We start from the raw sequence: 21,886 nt of genomic DNA, 5'->3' as shown, positions 1-21,886 counted from the left end.
AATCCCTCAACACTACAGCATGGCCAATTCACCAACCTGCACACCTTTAGACTGTGGGAGGAAACTGGAGCACCCAAAGAAAATCTGTGCAGACACGGGGAGAATGTGCAAACTCCACACGGACAGTCATCTGAGGCTGGAATCGAACCTGAGTCCCTGGTGCTGTGAGGCAGTAGTGCTAAGCACTGAGCTACCATGCCATCCCTTGGAGCTTAAGTCCATGGAACATGGTATGTTTAAAGAACAATGCTTGTGAGTGGCACAGCTGCCTCACGGTGCCAGGGACCCAGGCTCGATTCCAGCCTCAACGACCGTCTGTTTGGGGAGTTTGCACATTCTCCCTGTGTCTGCGTGGTTTTCCTCCGGGGTGCTCCGGTTTCTCCCGCAGTCCAAAGATGTGCAGGTCAGGGTGGAATAGCAGTGGTTTGGGTCAGTGCAGACTTGATGGACCCAATGCTGTCTTCCACACTATAAGGGGGGTCTCAGGTGGGTTTTCAGGCGCTGTAAAATTTTCAGGAAGTGGCCCAGCTTTCCCGAATGTCAAAGCCACACCCGTGCTTCCAATCCTCTTCCCCCCCACAGCCTCTCTGTCTGTTATTAAAGGCAGTATCTGTTGGAAGAAGCCACCCCAATCAACTGCACTGGCCTCTGGAGCTCCTCGTAGGTAGACCTCCAATATTGTGCCTATGGGCACTGTACATCGTGGGTATTTGACATACCTCTGTGAGTCAGCATTTTCAACACTAGCGTCCATAGGGAGGGAGAGCTCGTCAGCAGAACGAGATTTGTGGGTGGCCTTCTCATCAGTTACTCCCTGAGCCAAAAGGATGTGCACACACTGGCAATCATACTAACCCTGTGTCATGATCTGATCTGTTGTTCGTGAAGAGTTGGAAATAGTTGAGGTGAGCAGGTTTTGAAACTGTGTCTGCATTCCCAGTCAAGGACAGTGTATTATTTTTTCCGGTGGATTTGAAACGTTAAAGCTTTTGGTCCCTCTTTAGCTTGTTGTGTGCACTAGGTGCAGACCAAAGGTAGGCAGAAGTGGGTACTGCAGATTAGAGTCAAGAGTAGAGTGGTGCTGGAAAAGTACAGCAGGTCACGCAGCATCTGAGGAGCAGCAAAATCAGGGCTTTTGCCCAAAATGTCGATTTTTGTGCTCCTTGGATGCTGCCTGACCTGCTGTGCTTTTCCAGCACCACTCTGACCTTCACGCAGGCCAAAGATATGCAGGTTAGGGTGGATTGGCCACAGTATCCAGGAATGTCCAGGCGAGGTGGATTAACCACAGGAAATGCAGGGTTACATGGGTAGGGGAAGAGGTGAGTCTGGGCATGGGATGTTGTTGAGAGGGTCGTCCTGGACTCGATGGGCTGAATGTGAAGATCTGAACCCCTCCCTCAACCTCCTCCCTTGGATTGGGGGGGGGTCTCTCTGTTCCACGATTAGTCAATAAACAGTAGCCATTCGTCTGGTTCTGTAAGATTTCACACTTTATTCAATCTCGGCTGGGCTCAGTAACACAGAGGTTAAACACTTCTGTGTTCCTTGGAGAAACTGCGCATATGGCTGAAGACAAAGACATTTTTATAAATTTTTTTGAGAGAAGTCCAGAGCATTCAGACAATTACCAATCAATTTTAATAAAATGGCTTTACTGACAGTAACTTAGCCCAAAGATATTTCCTGGGAACCAACCTTACTTTTCACATCCTAGCACACCCCTACCTTGCGAAAATAGTCTCTGCACCTGAATTGAAAATGTGTTGCTGGTTAAAGCACAGCAGGTTAGGTAGCATCCAAGGAACAGGAAATTCGACGTTTCGGGCCAGAGCCCTTCATCCTGATGAAGGGCTCTGGCCCGAAACGTCGAATTTCCTATTCCTTGGATGCTGCCTAACCTGCTGTGCTTTAACCAGCAACACATTTTCAGCTCTGATCTCCAGCATCTGCAGACCTCACTTTTTACTCTGCACCTGAATTTGCAAGGTCAGTTAGGATGGCCAGTCATGTCTTATCCAGTCTAGTTATTTCTACGCTGTAAAGGAAGCATTGTCTGTTAATCTTTGTTGAGACGGACTATGGTCAGTTCAGCTTTTCGCAGAGTTAAAAGCCATTTTATGCAACTTTAAGCAAAATTGTCAATTTGCAGCCCAGAAGCCATTTTGTCATGTTACTTGCAATAAGAAGCCATTTTATTGCTGCCTGTGTTAAAAAAAAAGAGCATGTATTAAATGGGTTGTTCCTGACTACAATTAGTTACTGCAGCCTGTATTCAGATTTCAGATCCTCAAATGTAGTGATTCTGTGTAGCAAACCTCTGTCATAAATGCAAGAAATTGTGATGTTTGTAAGCGATCAATTCAACTGAGAAGAGTGTGTGTGCTGTCGAGCTGTTTGTCTCTTTGAAGTGTGCCTTGATACTGAAAACATTGGGATCCATTGTTCTATAACCTTGGGAACTATTGTTTTATAATACATGATGAAGTATGATTACATGAACATAATGTGAAGCAATAATGTTATCTCCTTTTCAGAGCTGTTTAATTGCGTTCAGGAATACTGTCTGCACATTTGCTCACATTAATTTGACCTGTAAATGATATCTAGTTTGTACAGGGTTCTGACGCTTGTCCTGTACCCTTGCAGCAGGAAGTGTGCTGTTTCTTAACCACGAAGAGACCTTTTACTATCCTTAAACGATTGCAAAAGTTCCTGTTTATATTTTTAAAATCTGGTTTGGCTCACACAATGACGTGCTTCTAATATTTCCATTTCAGGCCTTACAGGTCTGCACCATAGCAATTTGGCATTTTCTGTCGCGGCCTTGGTTACTGTTAGTATCACACTGATCACTGCTGTTGCATCCTTTATGGAGAGAAAGTCAAGCATGAACAAGGACATAACAAAACGTGAGTGAAAATTGTTCTTGCATAGTTTTATATTGAAGGTTCAAAACTTAGAACTTAACACCACAGGTCCTGCAAAACCTTGGAAAATGATACCCGTGCCCCGTTCAGTATCAAACCCCCATTCTGAGAATCGATCCTTTGATTGGGTGAACATTCTCTGCTCGAGTACTATTGATATCAGTTTGCATATTTTTCCAGGGCGCCAGTTTATTCGAGAGAAGATGCAGCATTTGTTGAAGGCTGCACCGGTGTTATCGTTCATCTTCTTTTCTGTTGCGTGCGCATGTTGGATGCTGAATGAAGGTATCGTATGCTCGCTCCCTCGTATTTTTCTCATTTCTTAGCAACTGCATTTCCAGCGTTCTTCAGACACGCTGGGCTGGATGTTAGGGCACACGGTGGTCACCAGCTAAAAGATTGGCAGGGTTTGGTTGGGGGGGAGGGAGATGGGAAAACCTACCTACATTGTCGCTGCTGTTCCACAGCAATTTAACACCGGGAGCAGTATTAATGGCCCTTGGGGCAAGACTTCTGCTCTTATTTCAGCAGGATGTCTTGCCTCAGAGAGCAGTTGTCCAATTCACTCACTGGCAGCTCTGTTCCAGAACAGAGTCCAGACTCCAGACAGTCCATGAGGAAGAGGAGCCCAGAGAGTCTGGATTGACTGGTAACTCCAGGGTATCACCAGTACAGACCCCAGTGAGAGAGAGGTCGGAGGGGGAGATTTGAGAGACTGGGCTGAGGGTAAAAGGGGGCTGTAGGATTTTGAGGAGCACCTGTGGTACACCTGTGTCCCCTGCAGCCGTTACAGTAAAGTTACTGCAAAGCATGGGCCTTCCCGTGGGTAAACAAAGTTGGCAGAGATGGGCCGAGGCTCCTTAGACCAACGGCAAGGAGGGAAGAAAGCCATTTGATGCCAGACAGGGGTCAGGTTCCAGAAAGGCACCAAGCTGGCTTCAAAGCAGAAAACAGAAGTGGTTAAGAGGATGGCACAGTGGCTCAGTGGTTAGCACTGCTGTCTCACAGCACCAAGGACCCGAGTTTGATTCCCTCCTCGGACAACTGTCTGCGTGGAGTTTGCATGTTCTCCCCGTGTTTGCGTGGGTTTCCTCCCTCAGTCCAAAGATGTGCAGGTTAGGTGGATTGGCCGTGCTAAATTGCCCACAGTGTTCAGGGATGTGCAGGTTTACGTCGGTTAGCCAAGGGAAATGCAGGGATAGGGTGTGGGGACTGGATGGGTTGCTGTCCGACTGTCGCTGGTGACACAGTGGAGCCAGTGGCATTTTTTCACACAGTAAGGATTCTGTGTTTCCAAGAACAGTGACAGAGTCTAGCTGAAAGTGGAAAATGATGGAGAGCCGTGTTCTGACAGCACTGCACACCACTGAGAGCCTTGAGAGGGTGGTTTGTGGGTGAGATGAGGTGCCTTAGTGATCATCTTCTATATTTGCATATAATGTTGGGAGCTGCAATTTCTGTAAAGATGCTTTTTGACTTTTTTGGTTCGCTTTTTGCTTGAAGTGCAGTCTGAATACGAGGAAAGCTCACCAGCCCTTGAGCATTACTCAAGAAAAGGAGACTTACTGTTACTCCCTTTGAGATGTGGTATTCTTGCATTTGTCCTGATGAGTGCAGGATGAAACAGCTCAATAGCATGTACTTTGTTTAATTATTCATTGGACGAGTGCATCACTGGCTAGGCCAGTGTTTTTTGCCTATCCCTAATTGACCAGAGGGCTGTGGATCTGGAGTCACTTGTAGACCAGACTGGGTAAGACCGGCAGTTACCTTTCCTAAAGGACATTAGTGAATGAGATAGGTTTTTTTACCCCTAACAATTGACATCATTAGATGATGATCTAATTTTTTGGAATTAACATTAGAGTGTTAATTCCAAATATTTGTAGAATTCAAATTCCACCATCTGTGGCAGCGGTTTCGAACCCTGGACCCAGAACATTGCCTGGGTCTCTGGATTAACAGTCCAGCGATAATACCACTAGGCCATTGCCTCCCCTATTCCTCAGGAATGTTCAAATTCTGTACTACCAAGCTTCTGAACTTCTTAGGAAATGGGCTCCTTTTACCTTTAACTGAGAGGGAGTAAGGGACCTTGGCTCTCCATCTCACTGGAAAGAGAGTTCTTTCCTTCATGAAGTGCTGTCTCAGTGCTTTGCTGAATTGGAGCTTACCTTATTTAGATTAGATTGGATTAGATTACCAAAAGTGTGGAAACAGGCTCTTCGGCCCAACAAGTCCACACCGACCCTCCAAAGAGTAACCCATCCAGACACATTACCCACTAACTAATGCACCTAACACTATGGGCAATTTAGTATGGCCAGTTCACCTGACCCGCACATCTTTGGACTGTGGGAGGAAACCGGAGCACCCAGAGGACACCCACGCAGAATGTGCAGGGGATTATGTGCTCAGCTCTCTGAAATGGAGCTTCACTCTCAGACCTTCTGACCTTGGTTTATTATTTTTGCGAAACACCAAGGCTGGCTGTACCACACGTCCATGAGGGAGACTGCCTGATTTTCACTAACTGAAATGGATGGAGAATGGACTGGGCTTCAACAGGAATGTGCCCCTACTCCCATCCAGCTTTCCTGGGCTCGGTGCTCCTGAGCAATCCAGATCCAGGAAGAGGAAGTCTTCCCCCAAGCATTGCTTCACCAGTTGCATTCCCTGGAGGCAGACAGGCCGGGGTTTATTTGGTTGTCCGTGTGTGTGTTGTTTATTCCCCCCCCCCCCACCGATGTTGCTCTCTGACTCTTCCTGTTTCATTTGTTCACAGTTTGCCTGGACAAGTCCCGTACACTAACTTCAGTAGCTCCAATCATCAGGAATTCTATTCCGTTTGTTGGTGTAATAGGACATGCGGGTAAGTGCTTCATTGTAAAGTCGGAGCCGGCAAATGGTTTCCGAAAGCAACAACCCACAAAGAATCATGCAGTTTGAAGAGGCCAGTCACAGCCGTGGGTTTAGAGTTGAGAGCGTGGTGCTGGAAAAGTGCAGCCAGTCAGGCAGCATCCGAGAATCAGGAGCAGGAAGATTCTCCTGCTCCTCGGATGCTGCCTGACCTGCTGCGCTTTTCCAGCAGCACGCTCTCGCCTCTGATCTCCAGCATCTGCAGTCCTCACTCTCTCTCCCAGCCGTAGGTTTAAACTTGCTGTTGAATGAAGAGGGAGATCGTCAGGAAATCCTTGACTTTGAGAACTGTTCCAGCAAGCTATACTTTTATTTAAAAGAAAGTTTCCATTTAAAAGATCAGCGTGTCGCTGGCCAGTGTGGCATTTACTTTCTGTGTGAAGGTCGAATTGAGCTGGCTTTTTGAACCACTGCATCCCGTTCACTGGAGCTGGTGTTGTTCTGTTCTCCTCAAAGTAGGGACCATTGCATCATCTCAGGGAGAAAATAAAGCATTGTGATTCTGCTTAGGATTACTCTAGCAACACACCGATACAGATTTAAAGGGCCACGTGCCTGCCTTCTCTTCTTTGAAGACCTAAAATTAGGTTAAACAGGCCCTGATTGTAACAGAAAGGAAGTGAGCACTGCAGATGCTAGAGATCAGAGTCAGAGAGTGGGGTGCTGGAAAAACACAGCCGGTCAGGCAGCATCTGAGGAGCAGCAGAATCGATGTTTTGAGCATTCCTTATGCTCGAAATGTTGACTTTTCCAGCACCCCTCTATTTGGCACTGTATCAGAAACGCAAATGAACAATTGAAGGAAACTTGCAAAAGACGAACTGGAAACTTAGGAACTCTAAAAAATGTTGACCGCGATGGGTGATGGGCTCCAGTCCCGCTCAGTGCCCACTAGTCTCAAAAACACTCCTCGTACTCTGTCTTCATGGACTCCTGACCGTGGACATTAACAGTAAAAGAGGGGCAGTCAGTCCAGCATGGTGACCTTTTCCAGGGGCTACTGCCTGGACTAGTTATATATTTACACTCTGATCTTTGGCCTCCCGGTTTCCCACAACCTCCCGATACAGGGTGCCTGTAGATCAGGAGCGTGGGGCTGAAATTCATCCAGAAACTCGGGAGCAGCCCCTTTCCAAAAATTAAGGAGGGGGTTGCAATTGCAACGTTCAACATAAATGTGAATGACCTTTTCCCCCCACCCCAGGCCACAAATACTACACGTGGCCTAGCAACCAGTGTACTTATTGCTGACTGTATTCTTTTTTTGTAAGAATCCATCAGTCTGTAATTTCATAATTGCCTGAAGTTAAGTCTAATTTTCACAGTTATCCCTTTGTTGACCTTTGTAATTTTGTGCGTCTTTTGTTCTTTCAGCAGGGCACTTGGGAATCACTGGAATTCTGTTTGCGTTTTTGATTCTCCATCTCGCAGTGATACTTTCAAATTGTCATTTCATCAGTGACAAACGCATATTGAGTAAGATCATCGCGAACAAAGGTAAGTTAATAATTGTCGTTATTAATCTCAGTCTTAACAACATCTTTCCTTCAACTGAATGAAATTTTCATCGGCAAAGTCCCATTAATTTTATCCCAGTACACCGCACCTAATGCCCTATGATTTGAAGACTTTTCCTTTGAGCCCTATCAGCCTATTGCAGTTGGCGTGTTGGTGAGATCTCTATGGCCGTGTCACCCCACAGATAACTTTAATCAACCCATGACTGAGGCAGTGAGCTTTCATAAACTTCAGTTTTATTCCCTCTCTGTTTTCAAGATGCAGTCGTTTTGTTTGGGAGTGAGATGTGGCAGGACAGCCACAGTTTATGCGGCTGTCACTCATGTTACTCTAACATAGAGTCATAGGGATGTACAGCATGGAAACAGACCCTTCGATCCAACCTGTCCATGCTGACCAGATATCCCAACCCAATCTAGTCCAACCTGCCAGCACCCGGCCCATATCCCTCCAAACCCTTCCTATTCATATACCCATCCAGATGCCTCTTAAATGTTGCAATTGTACCAGCCTCCACCACTTCCTCTGGCAGCTCATTCCATACATGTACTATCCTCTGCGTGAAAAAGTTGCCCCTTAGGTCCCTTTTAAATCTTGCCCCTCCCACCCAAAATCTATGCCCTCTAGTTCTGGACTAGAGGAAGAGACTTTGTCTATTTACCCTACCCATGCCCCGCATGCTTTTATAACCCTCTACAAGGTCACCCATCAGCCTCTGACGCTCCAGGGAAAACAGCCCCAGCCTGTTCAGCCTCTCCCTGTAGCTCAAATCCTCCAACCCTGGCAATATCCTTGTAAATCCTTTCAAGTTTCACAACATCTTTCCTACAGGAGGGAGACCAGAATTGCGTGTAATATTCCAACAATGGTCTAACCAATGTCCTTACAGCCACAACATGGCCTGTTGAATGGTGGAGGAGATTCAAGGGAATGGATGGGTTACACAATAAACAGGGTAACTGTCCAAAGAACATTAGTCAATGTATGTCTTGGTGGGACTGGTGTTATCCTTTATGTTTTCCAACTGCCCACGCTGATTTTCACATCCTAACTGTGATTCGCTGTCTAAAGCTACACAGATAACTCGACAGCCTTGTTATTGTTTCTACTCACCAGGGCCTCCATTCTCTTGCTATTTTGTTCTGCACTTCTATTAATGTTATCCCAAGTATATTTGGTCCATTGTCGAACAGCTTTACATGCTCGCACTTGCCTTTCCAGGAAGTGTTGGGTTAATAGCTGGTTATTCACTGGTGACTCATGTCTTTTGCTTTAAATGTACATCCTGACCCACTAAAATAGAACGAAGAACTGAGGATCCTTGTAAATCTTTTCTGAACTCTTTGAGGTTTCACAACATCTTTCCGAGAGGAAGGAGACCAGGATTGCAGGCAATATTTCAACAGTGACCTAACCAATGCCCTGTACAGCCGCAACATGACCTCCCAATTCCTCAATACTCTGACCAAAAAGGGAAAGCATACCAAACGCCTTCTTCACTATCCTATCTGGGGCCAGGCAATGTGCAGGTGCAGCAAGCTGGGGATGTAAACCGACTAGAGTCTCTCTGAGATGTTTGGGAAGCCCTTTCTCTCATTAGTCAGGTCAGCATGTTGCTGGCCTGCCTCTGATGAGACAGGCTGCTAAACCCGCTCATTGAATGGGTGAAATCTTGCTGTCGGATAAAACGCCTGTTTCCAACATGCAGATATTCCCAGGGTTGGGAGATTCATCACAAAGAGTCCAAAGTGATGGGTGGAGTTGATATATCAACAGCCCCTGAGATAACCTGTCACTGGAAAAGGTCTTCATCTGTGTGAAATAAATGATGTTTGAGGTAAATACACAAGCAGAATCTGTCCAGACTGGAAGGGGGCCATTCAGCCCATCGTGTCCAGACTGAATCTCCAAAGGTCATCCAGGCAGACCCACCCTATCCCTGTAACCTCACATTTCCCATGGGATGGCCACCTAGCCTGCACAATCCCACACACCATGGGACAATTTAGCATGGCCAATCCACCAAAGCTACATGTCTTTGGACTGTGCCAGGAAACCGGAGCGCCTGGAGAAAACCCATAGGGAGAATGTGCAAACTCCACATAGAAAGTTGCCCAAGGCTGGAATCAAACCCAGGTCCCTGGCGCTGTAAGGCAGCAGTGCTAACCACTGAGCCACTGTACTGCCCCAGAAGTGAAGTAAGATCGGAGTGGAAATCTAGAGTTAAGGTGTGGTTCATCATCACAGAATTATTGAATTATTACAGTGCAGAGGAAGCTATTCAGCCCGTCATGCCTACACCAGCTGTGTTATCCAGCCTGGCTGTACTATCCAGTGCTAACTTCCTGCCTTTTCCCCCTATCCTTACATACCATTGCAATTGATTATTGCTATAATAAGCTCATACGATGTAGTAGCAATTGTAAGCCATTTCAGTCATAGAGGCGTACAGCACAGAAACTGCCCATTCAGTCCAGTTTGTCCATGGCAAACGTAATCCCAAACTATTGAGTAACCCAAACAAATCCAGCCTCAGTCCTGATGAAGGACTTTTTGCCCGAAACGTTGATTTTCCTGCTCCTCGGATGCTGCCTGACCTGCTGTGCTTTTCCAGCACCACTCAAATCTTGACTCGAATCTCCAGCATCTGCAGTACCCATTTCTGCCTATAATCCCAAACTAGACTAATTCCAGCTGCCTGCTCCTGGCCCAAATCCCTCCCAACTTTTCCTGCTCGTACTTTGTGGAAAAGGGTGGTGCTGGAAAAGTTCAGCAGGTTAGGAAGCATCCAACGAGCAGGAGCATCGAAGTTTTGGGGATCAGCTCTTCATCAGGAATCACATTCCCAATGAAGGGATTATGCTGAAAACGTGGCCTCTCCTGCTTCTCGATTGCTGCCTGACCTGCTGTGGCTTTTCCAGCGCCACCATTTTCCGACTCGGATTCTCCAGCATAAGCAGTCTTCACTTTCTCCGATTCATGTACTTATCCAAATACATTTTAAATGTAACTGTGCCTATGCCCACCACTTCCTGAGGAAGTTGATTTCACACACGAACCACCCTCTGTGTAAAATATTTACCCCTCATGTCGCTATCCTCTCAGCTTGAACTCTGTCCCCGTGCGTCGAATCTGTTCTGTCATTCAGTGAGATCGTGGCTGATCCTCAACTCCACTTTCCTGCCTCATCTCCATAACCCTCGATCCTCTTCATAATTAAATAATGAATTCTTGAGAGAGGAAGAACCCGAAAGAGTAATATTATTACCGTTAAATCACAATCTGAGAGACTGGTGACAAATTGGAATCAGGTGGAAATAGTAGGTTTTTAAAGCTCAGCTCTGGTTTTCCAACTGTTTTAAATAATGTTCCAGAGCTTGGTTTGTGGATGGTGGGATGAGGTGGTTCAGTGATTGTCTTCTGGTGAATTAGACTGAACAGCGCTGTGCACTGCCAACTGGCTGATTTAAACTCACATTTCTTCACAACTTCAGGCAGTACGTAGCCAATTGTGAACCCTTTGAAAACAGTGGTCAAATTATATACAACTGGCCCGACAAGCATTATACATAGTTTCTTGAAAGTGGCATCACAGGTAGACAGGGTGGTGAAGAAGACGTTGGGCTTGCTTGCTTTCATTGGTGAGAGCATTGAGTATAGGAGTTGGGATTGGACAGAACATTAGGGAGGCCACTTTTGCAGTACTGCATCCAGTTCTGGTCGCTGTAGGAAGGGTATAGTTAAATTGGAAAGGGTGTACAACCAATTTACAAGGACGTCACTGGGACTGGAAGGTTTTAGTTATAAGGAGAGGCTGGATAGGCCGGGATTTGTTTCCCTGGAGCATAGGAGGTTGAGGGATGTCCTTATGAAGGATTACAACATTGTGGGGTCCATAAGTCAGGTGATTAGCAAAGGTCTTTTCCCCAGGGTGGGAAGATTCAAACCAAGAGGATGTATGTTTAAAGTGAGAGGGAAAAGATTAAAAAAGGGACCTGAGGGGCAACCTTTCCACGCAGAGAGTGGTGCCCATGTGGAATGAGCTGCCAGAGGAAGTGGTGGAGGCTGGTACAATTACAGCATTTAAAAGGCATCTGGATGGGTACCTGAATAGGAAGGGCTGAGAGGGATATGGGCCACAGGTAGGCAAAGGGACTAATTAATCTGAGAAACCTGGTGGGTATGGAAGAGTCAGACTGAAGGGTCTGTTTGCATGCTGTATGACTCCAAATAAATGATTGTGGTGATATTTGAGAGACAATCATTGCCGGGACAGCAGCAAGTTCACCTGCTCTTCTTGTAGAAATACCACGTATTACGTTCAAATGAGTCCTGATGTAGAGGTACCGGTGTTGGGCGAGGATGGACAAAGTTTAAAATCACACAACATCAGGTTATAGTCCAACAGGTTTATTTGCTACCACACAACCACCTGAAGAAGCAGCAGCGCTCCGAAAGCTAGTGCTTCCAAATAAACCTGGTGGACTATAACTGGTGTGTGATTTTTAACTTTATTCAAATGAGTAGAAGCAAGGGACTTCAGACGATCATCTCATCCCAAAGACAGCATCTCTGACAGGATAGTGTTCCTGCAGTACTGCACTGAAATGCTTGCCTCGATGACATGCTCCATCTCTGGAGCTGGGCTTGAACATGTATTTTGGGGTTTAATGTTCCTCTTGTTGCAATTGTTTGATCCTCATGACGCATAAATAGAGTCATAGAGATGTACAACACGGAAACAGACCCTTCGGTCCAACTCATCCATGCCGACCGGATATCCTAACCTACTCTCGTCCCATTTGCCAGCACTTGGCCTATATCCCTCTAAACCCTTCCTCTTCATTTACCCATCCAGATGCCTTTTAAGTGTTTTAATTGTACCAGCCTCCACCACTTCCTCTGGCAGCTCACTCCATACCATCTGCATGAAAAAGTTGCCCCTTAGGTCTCCTTTGTATCCTTCCCCTCTCACCCTAAACCTATGCCCTCTAGTTCTGAACTCCCCCACCCCAGGGAAAAAACCTTGTCTATTTATCTTATCCATGCCCCTCATAATTTTCTAAAGCTCTATAAGGTCACCCCTCAGCCATGATGCACCAGGGAAAACAGCTCCAGCCTATTCAGCCTCTCCCTATCGCAGAAGAGCTGGCGCGTAGCACACACCAAGGCGGCGGAGGCCCCTGATTTATCATATGGGCTCTGTCATATGCTTGCTCCTTCCTGTTGGATTTTATGCAATTCACACATTGAAATGATCCAATCATCACCGTGACGGGAACAGTAAATTCTCCCCTGTGCTTTCCTTGACCAGTTGTAGTACTCTGGGGCACAGTTGTAAACGGATCGGATCTGTGTGTGTATGTTTCTGTCTCCATGATCCTTCTCTTCCTCCTGTTCCCAGTGTGCCAAGGTATTCTGAATGTCAGCACAGTGTGTGGGCCAAGTATCCTCATCAGAGAAATCATGAAACAAGTCGGTGAGTGTGGACTGATAAAACCAATGAATATAACATCCCGTCAGGAGTTGTATCTTTAGGAGTTATTGAAGTTTTCACTGAAACCCATTGAATAGTGTCATCTGCTCATTGCTCAATCAATTAAATCTATTGCCCTTACTGAATGTGGCCATTTTTCACAGTTGCCAATCAAGATGCAATGGCAAGGTATTTCCATGCTTTATAAGTTCTTCTAAACTTTCCCTTCATGTTTGAGTGACTTTTCTTCAACACATCCATCCTAGCACAAGGCAAACAGAGACAGCATGAGAATTCCCAGAAGTATGGTATTCCAACCAGAACTCTGTCAACAAACACCTTGACTTGGACCCCATTTACCACCGTCTGAGAAAAAGAACAGGAAATGATGTCACCACATGATGTGATGTCACCAAAGGAAATTACATCATCAACCCTAGGAAACTCAAACATATAAATAGAAAGCGGGTTACACCACCAGTACATCATTCGGAGGCTCACTGAAGATGTCACCTATTACGATGACGAAATGTCTGAAAATGAACCTTCGAGTTCAGTGAGCAAACCTACATCCATAACTTTTCTTCACATTGAAAAACCGCATTCATCGAAGGAAGCATTTTCTGTATTCATTCTGTCATCTCCTTAGAATGTGTACAATCTTTCTCAGCAGTGATTCCCAGTGACCCATCCCTTGATCCTAATGGCCTTTAGTTTCTTAAGAGATTTTCTTCTAATCCCTTCATCAGCTTATTTACATACTTGTGAAGGATCCCACCTTATACTCTAACCTACTTTCCTTCAATTCAGCCCAAGTCTTATACTACTGAATCTAGCTGGCTTTAACACATTATGATTATCTGCCTTTCATTTGTGATCACTTTCCCATAATGCATGTCACATTTCTAATTTGTGATCACTTTCCCATAATGCATGTCACATCAGCTGATTTCTGACCACGTGTGAGACATTTGTTATCATTTGATGTTGAGGTATGTCTGAAACGTGTAGGTTTGGGGACTGAGCAGAGGATGACAGGCTTGGCTTTCCACTCTCTCGATAATCACAGCTCTATGTCACGTTATCATCGACACCAAGCAATAGGTGGGGGGGGGGGGGCGGGGTTGGTGCAGGGAATGAGGAGTGCAGGTGATTAAATTCCCTACAGTGTGGAAACAGACCCTTTGGCCCAAAAGGTCCACACTGACCCTCTGAAGAGTTACCCACCTAGACTCACGGGCAATTTAACATGGCCAATTCACCCTAACCTGTCCATCTTTAGATTGTGAGAGGAAACCAGAGCGCCCGGAGAAAACCCACACAGAGAGAACATGCCAATCCATACAGACAGTCACCTGAAGCTGGAATCGAACCTAGGTCCCTGGTGCTGTGAGACAGCAGTACTAACCACTGAGCCACCGTGCTGCCCTGGAGGCATGGTCAATTCTGTCATCAAAGAAGCAAAAAGCTCAGATTGAATGTAAGGTTGGATGAGGTAAGAGAGCAGTAAGGCCACTCAATCTGGAGGCAACCGTTTGACAGTAGTTCCCTTCTACACGAAGAATTGAAGGCCTCTTAACTCCAGTGTACTCTTGGCCAGTTCAGTCAGGGGGATGCCTGAGATTAAGTTGTCACCTTGGGTCCAGGCTGGGTGCCTGGTCAGAAAGGTCCTGAGTAGGGTGAACATTTCAATGTAATACTCTCTCCTTCAGCCAACAAAAAGGAAAACACTCATCTTAACCCACTAGGGGTTTGTGGACACCAATGTATTTGAAGGCTAGGAACTCAATATAGATCAAAATCCTGGAACAACCTCCCTAAGGGCAACATGTGCCAACCTACATCAAAAGGACTGCAGTGGCTCAAGGAGGCAGCTCACCACCACCTTCTCATGGGGCAACTAGGGACAGGCGATAAATACTTACCCAGCCCCATGAGAGAATAAACAATAAACTCTCATCGGATTTAACATAAGCTTAATATTTCAAATCGTTGTACTGTGGTGATTTATGGTGTTTATTTTTTAAGACATTAATTATTGACCTTTCTATTAGCGTAATTTCATCAATTAAATACAACTCTAAATCCCTACTGAGGAAGACAGTGCACCTTCATTTATCTGTTTTCTAAGTGTTCCAGGGAATGCCAGGTGCAATGAATTCTGTTCACTCCGACAGTTAACTGAGGGAGAATGAAACAAACTTTAGACGAATTGACCCTCGCCTCCATTCAAACAGCAGAGAATGGATTGCTGTTGTAGACACTTTCCTCCTCAGTGTCCACTGTCGGGCTGATTCCCGAAAGCAGCCAAACGCATGTTCAGCTACGGGCTGACCCAGAACCCAATTCCATTCAACAGACAGAAACAGCGGGAGCACCCACCTGGATTTAAAATGGACACTTCCAGTAAGAACACGTTTTCACTGACACTCTGGAAAGAAAGTGCTGAAGTTGAACGTCTACCTGGCTGTTACTACTGGCTATACATTCCCACTCAATAGGAGTCACTGATTGACTGGTCATAAGCAGACCTCCTGCTTCATTGGCCACATTGTGTCAGTTTTGTTTGTAATGACGACAGCGCGTGTGATCCTCCTGCTGAGGTGAAGCTTTCCATCTCCACGAAGAAAATGTTGGTTGATTTCCGGAGATATTCTCACTCTGGTACTTTCCTTGGAGAGTTACTTCACACATTCCAAATCCCTTTGTTTCCTTATTTGGCTTTTATTTGAAAACAAACACTAATATTTGAATGTGACCCATTACGAATGATGGGAAAGATCGTCAGCTGAATGTTTTGGCTTCGATTTTCATCTTATGCATCCCTAGGTGTCAACTCTGGGAACTTCAAAGGATAGAAAATAAGAGCTTGATTAGGCCTTTCAGCCCATCAAACCTGCCCCACCAGTCACAGAGTCATAGAGATGTACAGCACAGAAACAGGTCCTTTGGTTCGACCAGATATCCCAACTCAATCTAGTCCCACCTGCCAGCTCCCGGCCCATATCCCTCCAAACCCTTCCTATTCATATACCCATCCAGATGCCTTTTAAATGCTACAATTGTACCAGCCTCCACCACTTCCTCTGGCAGCTCATTCCATACAAGCACCACCATCTGCTTGAAAAAGTTGCCCCTTAGGTCCCTTTTATATCTTTCCCCTCTCACCGTAAACCTATGCCCTCTAGTTCTGGACTCCCCCACCCCAGGGGAAAAAGCTTTGTCTATTTATCCTATCCATGCCCCTCATGATTTTCTAAACCTCTATAAGGTCACCCCATAGCCTCCGACGCTCTAGGGAAAACAGCCCCAGCCTATTCAACCTTTCCCTATAGCTCAGGAACACAATCATAATTGATTCTCTGTCTCAATAAATCACCTCCATGCTCTCCCTTGATATTGTAAGTCATGCAAACAGTACATTACTCACAAATGGAACTAGATTGGGTTTGGATATCTGGTCGGCATGGATGAGTTGGACTAAGGGGTCTGTTGCTGTGCTGTACATCTCTATTACTCAACTCAAATAATGAAACATTCGCACATATCAAAAATAGCAGGGGTGCTTAAAGGGCCTGGCTTTAATCTATACCCCTATCCTCTATACTACTCAGTCCTGAGGCTCCAATGGCTGTGTTTGCCAGTAGCATTTTGTGTTTGTGTATTTTAAAAAATTCTTCCTAACCTAACTACTTCCCTTGAATGGAAATAAATAAGAAATGAATCTTGTGGTTGTTGCTCATTAGGATAGCTGAAACTTATTACTTTATTCTAATCCTAGTTTGAGATTGATGTGGGATTGACTTATGCTAACTCATGTCACACCTAACATTTCCTCGAACAGTGTATTTGACGTTTCTAATGACCTGAGCGTTGCAAGAATTTATTGTATTTATTCAGAATAGATTCCATCAGCTTCCCAACTAATTTCCTGATTGGAACTTGAATTCTAATTGATCTGTGTTCACAGATAGCGATTGTGGTTCAACAACCATTCTACAATCAACGATAATTCCAACTGTGGTGATGACATTGATTAATCTTGTTGTTGTTGTGACCTTTTTACCTCTTACAAAAAGTAAGTAATGACAGCTGAAGTTGGTTCAGATTTATTATTGTGAACATGCAGTTGTTGTGTGCAGAAACCTTGACTGGGTTTCCCTCTTTGCCATCTCCTGATGTAGTGCAGATTGGAACATCCCAAACTCCTCATAGATTCCCTACAGTGTGGGAGCAGGCCATTGAGCCCATCGAGCTCACACCAACCTTCTGGAGAGCATCCCTCCCACCCTGTACCCCTGCATTTCCCATGGCTAATGCACCTAGCCTGCATATCCGTGGACATGACAGGCAATTTAACACGGCCAATCCACTTAACGTGCATATCTATGGACCGTGTGAGGAAACCGGAGCACCCGGAGGAAACCCGCACAGACACGGGGAGAATGTACAAACTCCACACAGACAGTTGCCCGAGGCTGGAATCAAACCCAGATCCCTGGTGCTGTGAGGCAGTAGTGCTAACCACCATGCCGCCCATGACCATCCACCTAATTGATTAGAAACAGATATGAGCTGAGAATGTGGCATTTACTGAAGTTGCCTCATTTGTGTCAGGAAGATTGGAGAATCTTTGTCAAGGCTATTCAGTCATTTTGTGTTCACTGCCATTTTGTGAACTGTAGTTCCCTCTCCTCATTGGTACTGTTAGTTTTGTCTTTAATCAATGAGTTTACCTTAACCGCACAATAGTAATGTCTACTCTGCCTTAAACAGATCGAGTGAAGTCACCATAGCCCTTGTGTACCATATGGCTGCACTATCATGAGAGAGATGACTGGTGGTGATGTAACCTGAGGGTCTCCACATCTCAGGTGAGGGGAGAGCGGTTGGGAGGGAGAGTCCTTCGTGGTAACCTCAGCCAGTGTAGGAATTGACCCCCTGTTGTTGGTGTTAACCAACTGAACTAACCGACACCACCAATTCTGAGGAAGGGTCACTGGATCTGAAATGGTGACTCTCCTCCTCTCTTTCTCCATCCCCCCACAGTCGCTGCCTGACCTGCTGAGTTTCTTCCAGCAATTTCTGTTTTTGTTTCTGATTTCCAGTATCTGCAGTCCTTTCAGATTTAAAACCTTTGCTTAGTTAATCTTTACATCAATATAATTTATTGTGTATTCACGTCAACAGGTAGCGAAAGGGCCAACCAACTGACTGGAACTCCTGCAAGTACTGGTTTCAGAGATTCTGATCAGCATCAATATACTGTAAGTATTAAACTCCAAAAGCAGTGACCAGTTTCATAAATGTGGTGCAAGTGGAAGATTCCCTTTTTATTTTGCCATTTGCTCAGCGGGTGGGAAAAGCTGGAGTTACTACTGAGCTCATCGGGAAGAGAGGCATTTGATCCGAGGGATGTACAGATTACGAGAGTTGTCCCTCTTAAACTATCCCCTCCATTAAGTGTTCAAAAGGGGAATTAATCAAATCCTTGAGGCAAAGTATAAACAAGTTTACATACAAGCATTGAATGCCAGGAAAGTGTGAATATCTTGCGAATTCTCCTTTCCCGATTACAGCAAATGATCTCTCGGAAATGATACAAGTGGAGGGAAAGGTGAGATGCTGCATTAAAACACCTGTATTGTAATATGGTCCACAGTCAACACGTTTCTTAATATTAGATAGGACAAACATTACACCTCCTTACAAAGTAACCGTGATAAATCAATCTGGTTGAGATCTCCAGGGAAAAAAAACTTGGCTTTTAAAAAGAGTCAAACAAAATTCACTTGAAGAAGTTGGACTAATAACCGATTATACTTTTTTTTGTATGTTTACATTTTTTTTATAAAAGGTGTTCATGGGCATTAAATAAATTTACTTTTGACTTTCTGTAGAAGGTGAGGGAAACACCCTCAAGTCCAGGAGCACAGCCATCACCAAACGAGTGACTTAAATCTGGGATCACTGCAAAAGAACACTTTAAACCTTGGTGCATTGCTGCGATCAACATACTACCTGAAATGTGGGCTGTAAACACTGAGAAATTGATTTGCTTGCGGCTCGTTTCAGGAAGGAAATCTGTATCTTCCTTGGTCTGACCTAAATGTGACTGAGTCTGGGCAATGTGGTGTTATCATGTCATCAATAAAATAAGCATGGACTGCAGCGAAAGTCAAGAGCTCTAAGGATATTTTAAATTGCTAATTCTTGTTTGAACTTGTTTTATACTGGACACTTTTTTTGATACTTTATATCTGTGCTTGTGTGTGTGCTTGCTGTTGGGACTTTTTCTCTGGGTCAAATAGGTAATAAAATTCTTCATTCTTTCACTCAGGAGGAGCTTAGAATGTGCTCGTTTATTTTGATGTCGTAAATTATGTTTTAATTTTAGTCTGGTATAGGTTTGTGCTGAAATGGATTTAAAATCTATGTTGTGGCCGACTAAAGGAGTTAAAAAGAAGGCGAGGTCGTTCACCCTTGCTCACCTGTTTGAAGCTAAGTATAAACGATTGGTTATTCTGGTTAGAAACACTGGGTAGGCCATTCAGCCCATCGTGCCCACCTCACTGTACCACTCAGTTAGATCATCACTGATCACCTGTGTCAGTGCCACTTGGCTGCATTATCTTTATATCCTTGATGCTATTAGCCTCCAGAAATTCATCAACTTCTGTCCTGAACACGCTCAATGATCAATCTTCCACAGGGGTTAGCCAATTACAAAGATTCTCCAGCCTATGAATGAAGAGATTTCTCCTCATCTAAGTCTCAAACAGATTATCCCATTGTTATGATCTCCTTTGCTGTTGTGATGACCAGTCAGGGAAAACATCTGTCGAGTACGATGAGAATTCTGTAAGTTTTATTGAGATTGCCTTTTATTCTCTGAAACCCGATGGAATACCAAATCCAATTTCTTGCCTCAAAAGAAAATCCCATTTTCTCGGGATTGGTTTGTGTCCCTGTTCCTCTTTGACTTTATATCCTTCCTTCGATAAGGAGACCCACACTGTAAGGAATAGTCCAGATGCATTCTTATTCAGGCTGTTGGAATGCTATCCTTTATTCCGAGGGGAATGAAACTTAAAGGTAAGTGCGAGGGGAGAGAGGAGGAGCGAGTGGAACAGAGATGGTAAAGGTATGCAGAACAAAAAGTCCATACATCTTGGTCAAAGGACCAAGGTCTCCTCAATCCACAGGCAGCAGCCCCGCATCTACTGATATCTGGCCCGTGCCTGCCTGTCCATATCAACGTGGTACATCACCAATCCATTGACAATACATTTCTGCACTGTCTTGCTGCACTTTGGGGCTCACTGGCACCTATTATTACAATGCTCCAGTAAGGATACTGTGCTCAGGACAGGTAAGTGGACTGGACTCAACTACATCAGACATTTGTTTGGGTGCCTGCTCAGTTTGTTCACCAGGATGCTCCCTTCATTCCTGCATTGCTTTGTGTTGGAGAACAGGCATAAAGCCGGGTAGTTGGTCACTACCTGTCAGGTAGTCACCAGTCAAGAAGGAGTGACTATGTTACCAATCTCTCACTTACACCACGTGGCAAACACGTGACGCATAATTCCACCAAATGCTCACCGGGGCTTAAAGTCAGATGGCAGTGGCCCTCAGTGATGTCAAGGGAGACATCCTTTAGTCAGAGGGCCCCAAAACATCAAGCAAGTCAAGGGTGGCCTGTGATATCAATTCAGAGGATTGGGGATGGTCAGCCACCTGTTCTGGTGGTCAGAGCAACAATCCTCTCCATTTCAGTCCCAAGGAGACAAATCTCAGTGTGGAAGAATTGACTAACATGGACACAAAACTGCCATTTTGTCACAAAGCGATTTTTGCAGTCAGATTTCTAGCCATAGTGCTGTCTGAGAGCTGGCTGAGGCATTCTGCTTTGATAAGCCTGACCCTGCAGCTACAGGCTGTCTCGGCTCCTCAGTGCCATTAGTGCTGCTCTAGAGAATGATGTGTTGTTGCTCTCTGTCCCTTATTGGTTATTCGAGCCCCGCTAAACCTGGAGTGTAAGGTAACGTTCAGTTTTGAAGACATTAAGACATGTAGTCTGGACAATACATGGGAGCCTTATAACTGTCCCAAAGTTGCGTAATTAATGGGCAGTGGGCTTATATTTTACTATATAACTTGTGAACACTCTGTATTTCATTGGAATTGCGTTGTTCTTTGTTCTGAATGAAGATGGCTATGGAATAAAAGCTCAAGGTCTCCTCTCCTGACTACTTTGTTTTAAAGGATTCAGCACAAGATTTATTTTTCCCTGACGTTCAGGCAGCTCACCATGCGTCTTGACTCTTCCTAACCTGTTCTGGGCTGCTTTCTCTTGGAATGAGAGAAAGGGAGGGAACAAGTTAAGTAAATGTGGGAGGCACAGGTGTCAGTGCTGGTGCGGGTTGGGGAAAGGTAGGTGGACCGCATTCAGGGTCAGTGGTGTAGCAGGGTCGGGGTGAGTGAGGGAAGATCTTCTGTGTAATGGTGAGAGGGGTCCAGCATGGGGCGAGGTGGAAGGCTTGTGCAGTAGCAGGTACAGAGTGAGTGAGGGGTAGCAGAGAGAATATGGGGACACTTACCCTGGCAGAGCGGGGATGGGAACCTCAGAGCAGACAGCAAATGTCTGATGTTGTGGCCTTCACAAATGCCCCGGGGGTGGAGGAAATCCCTCCCATGCACATTCCATCTCCCAGCAACTCCAGGTCACTGCCTGCAAAGTGGAACAGTAACCCCCCATCACCTTAACCAGTCTTGTCCTGGGCAAATGTTGTAAGTACAGTTCTAGACTGACGGTGCTTGACCTGGGTGCACAATGACCCTTTTTTTTGCACGTGTGCCAGGGATCCCAGGGCATCCAGAGATATCCCAGAAATGCCGAGTAGTTCCAGTTATGTGGAATGGAAGAATCAGGCTACATTGGACAAGAGAGAGTTGCCAAAGCTGTGGGATCGGTTGTTAATGAGGTGAGTTCGGGATGAAAATAAACCCTGTCAGGTGAAAGTGAGGATGCAGATGCTGG

The 21,886-nt window shown here is 45.3% G+C and overlaps 1 protein-coding gene across 3 annotated transcripts in view; it reads left to right on the top strand.

The window, feature by feature from the left end:
* LOC132832485 (uncharacterized) overlaps window positions 1-21,058 on the top strand; it is a 37,837-nt gene extending 16,779 nt beyond the window's left edge. The window contains exons 3-10 of one of the 3 annotated variants that reach the window (XR_009646947.1): window positions 2,781-2,912; window positions 3,111-3,215; window positions 5,716-5,802; window positions 7,224-7,346; window positions 12,772-12,846; window positions 16,814-16,921; window positions 17,620-17,717; window positions 18,034-18,110. Coding sequence is in view for 2 of the 3 variants with exons in the window: in XM_060850539.1 (XP_060706522.1) it covers window positions 2,781-2,912; window positions 3,111-3,215; window positions 5,716-5,802; window positions 7,224-7,346; window positions 12,772-12,846; window positions 16,814-16,921; window positions 18,034-18,110; window positions 18,744-18,797 (761 nt within the window). In the remaining variant the exon portion in view is untranslated. Of the gene's footprint in view, window positions 1-2,780; window positions 2,913-3,110; window positions 3,216-5,715; window positions 5,803-7,223; window positions 7,347-12,771; window positions 12,847-16,813; window positions 16,922-17,619; window positions 17,718-18,033; window positions 18,111-18,743 lie in introns of those variants that run through there. The other 2 variants (XM_060850540.1, XM_060850539.1) reach the window with 2 other exon arrangements.
* The last annotated feature ends 828 nt before the right edge of the window (window positions 21,059-21,886 follow it).

This window comes from Hemiscyllium ocellatum, chromosome 35 (assembly GCF_020745735.1).
Source record: "Hemiscyllium ocellatum isolate sHemOce1 chromosome 35, sHemOce1.pat.X.cur, whole genome shotgun sequence".
Taxonomy (NCBI): Eukaryota; Metazoa; Chordata; class Chondrichthyes; order Orectolobiformes; family Hemiscylliidae; genus Hemiscyllium; species Hemiscyllium ocellatum.
Note: the sequence above shows the minus strand (reverse complement) of the source record. Positions and strands in the feature narration are given on the sequence as shown.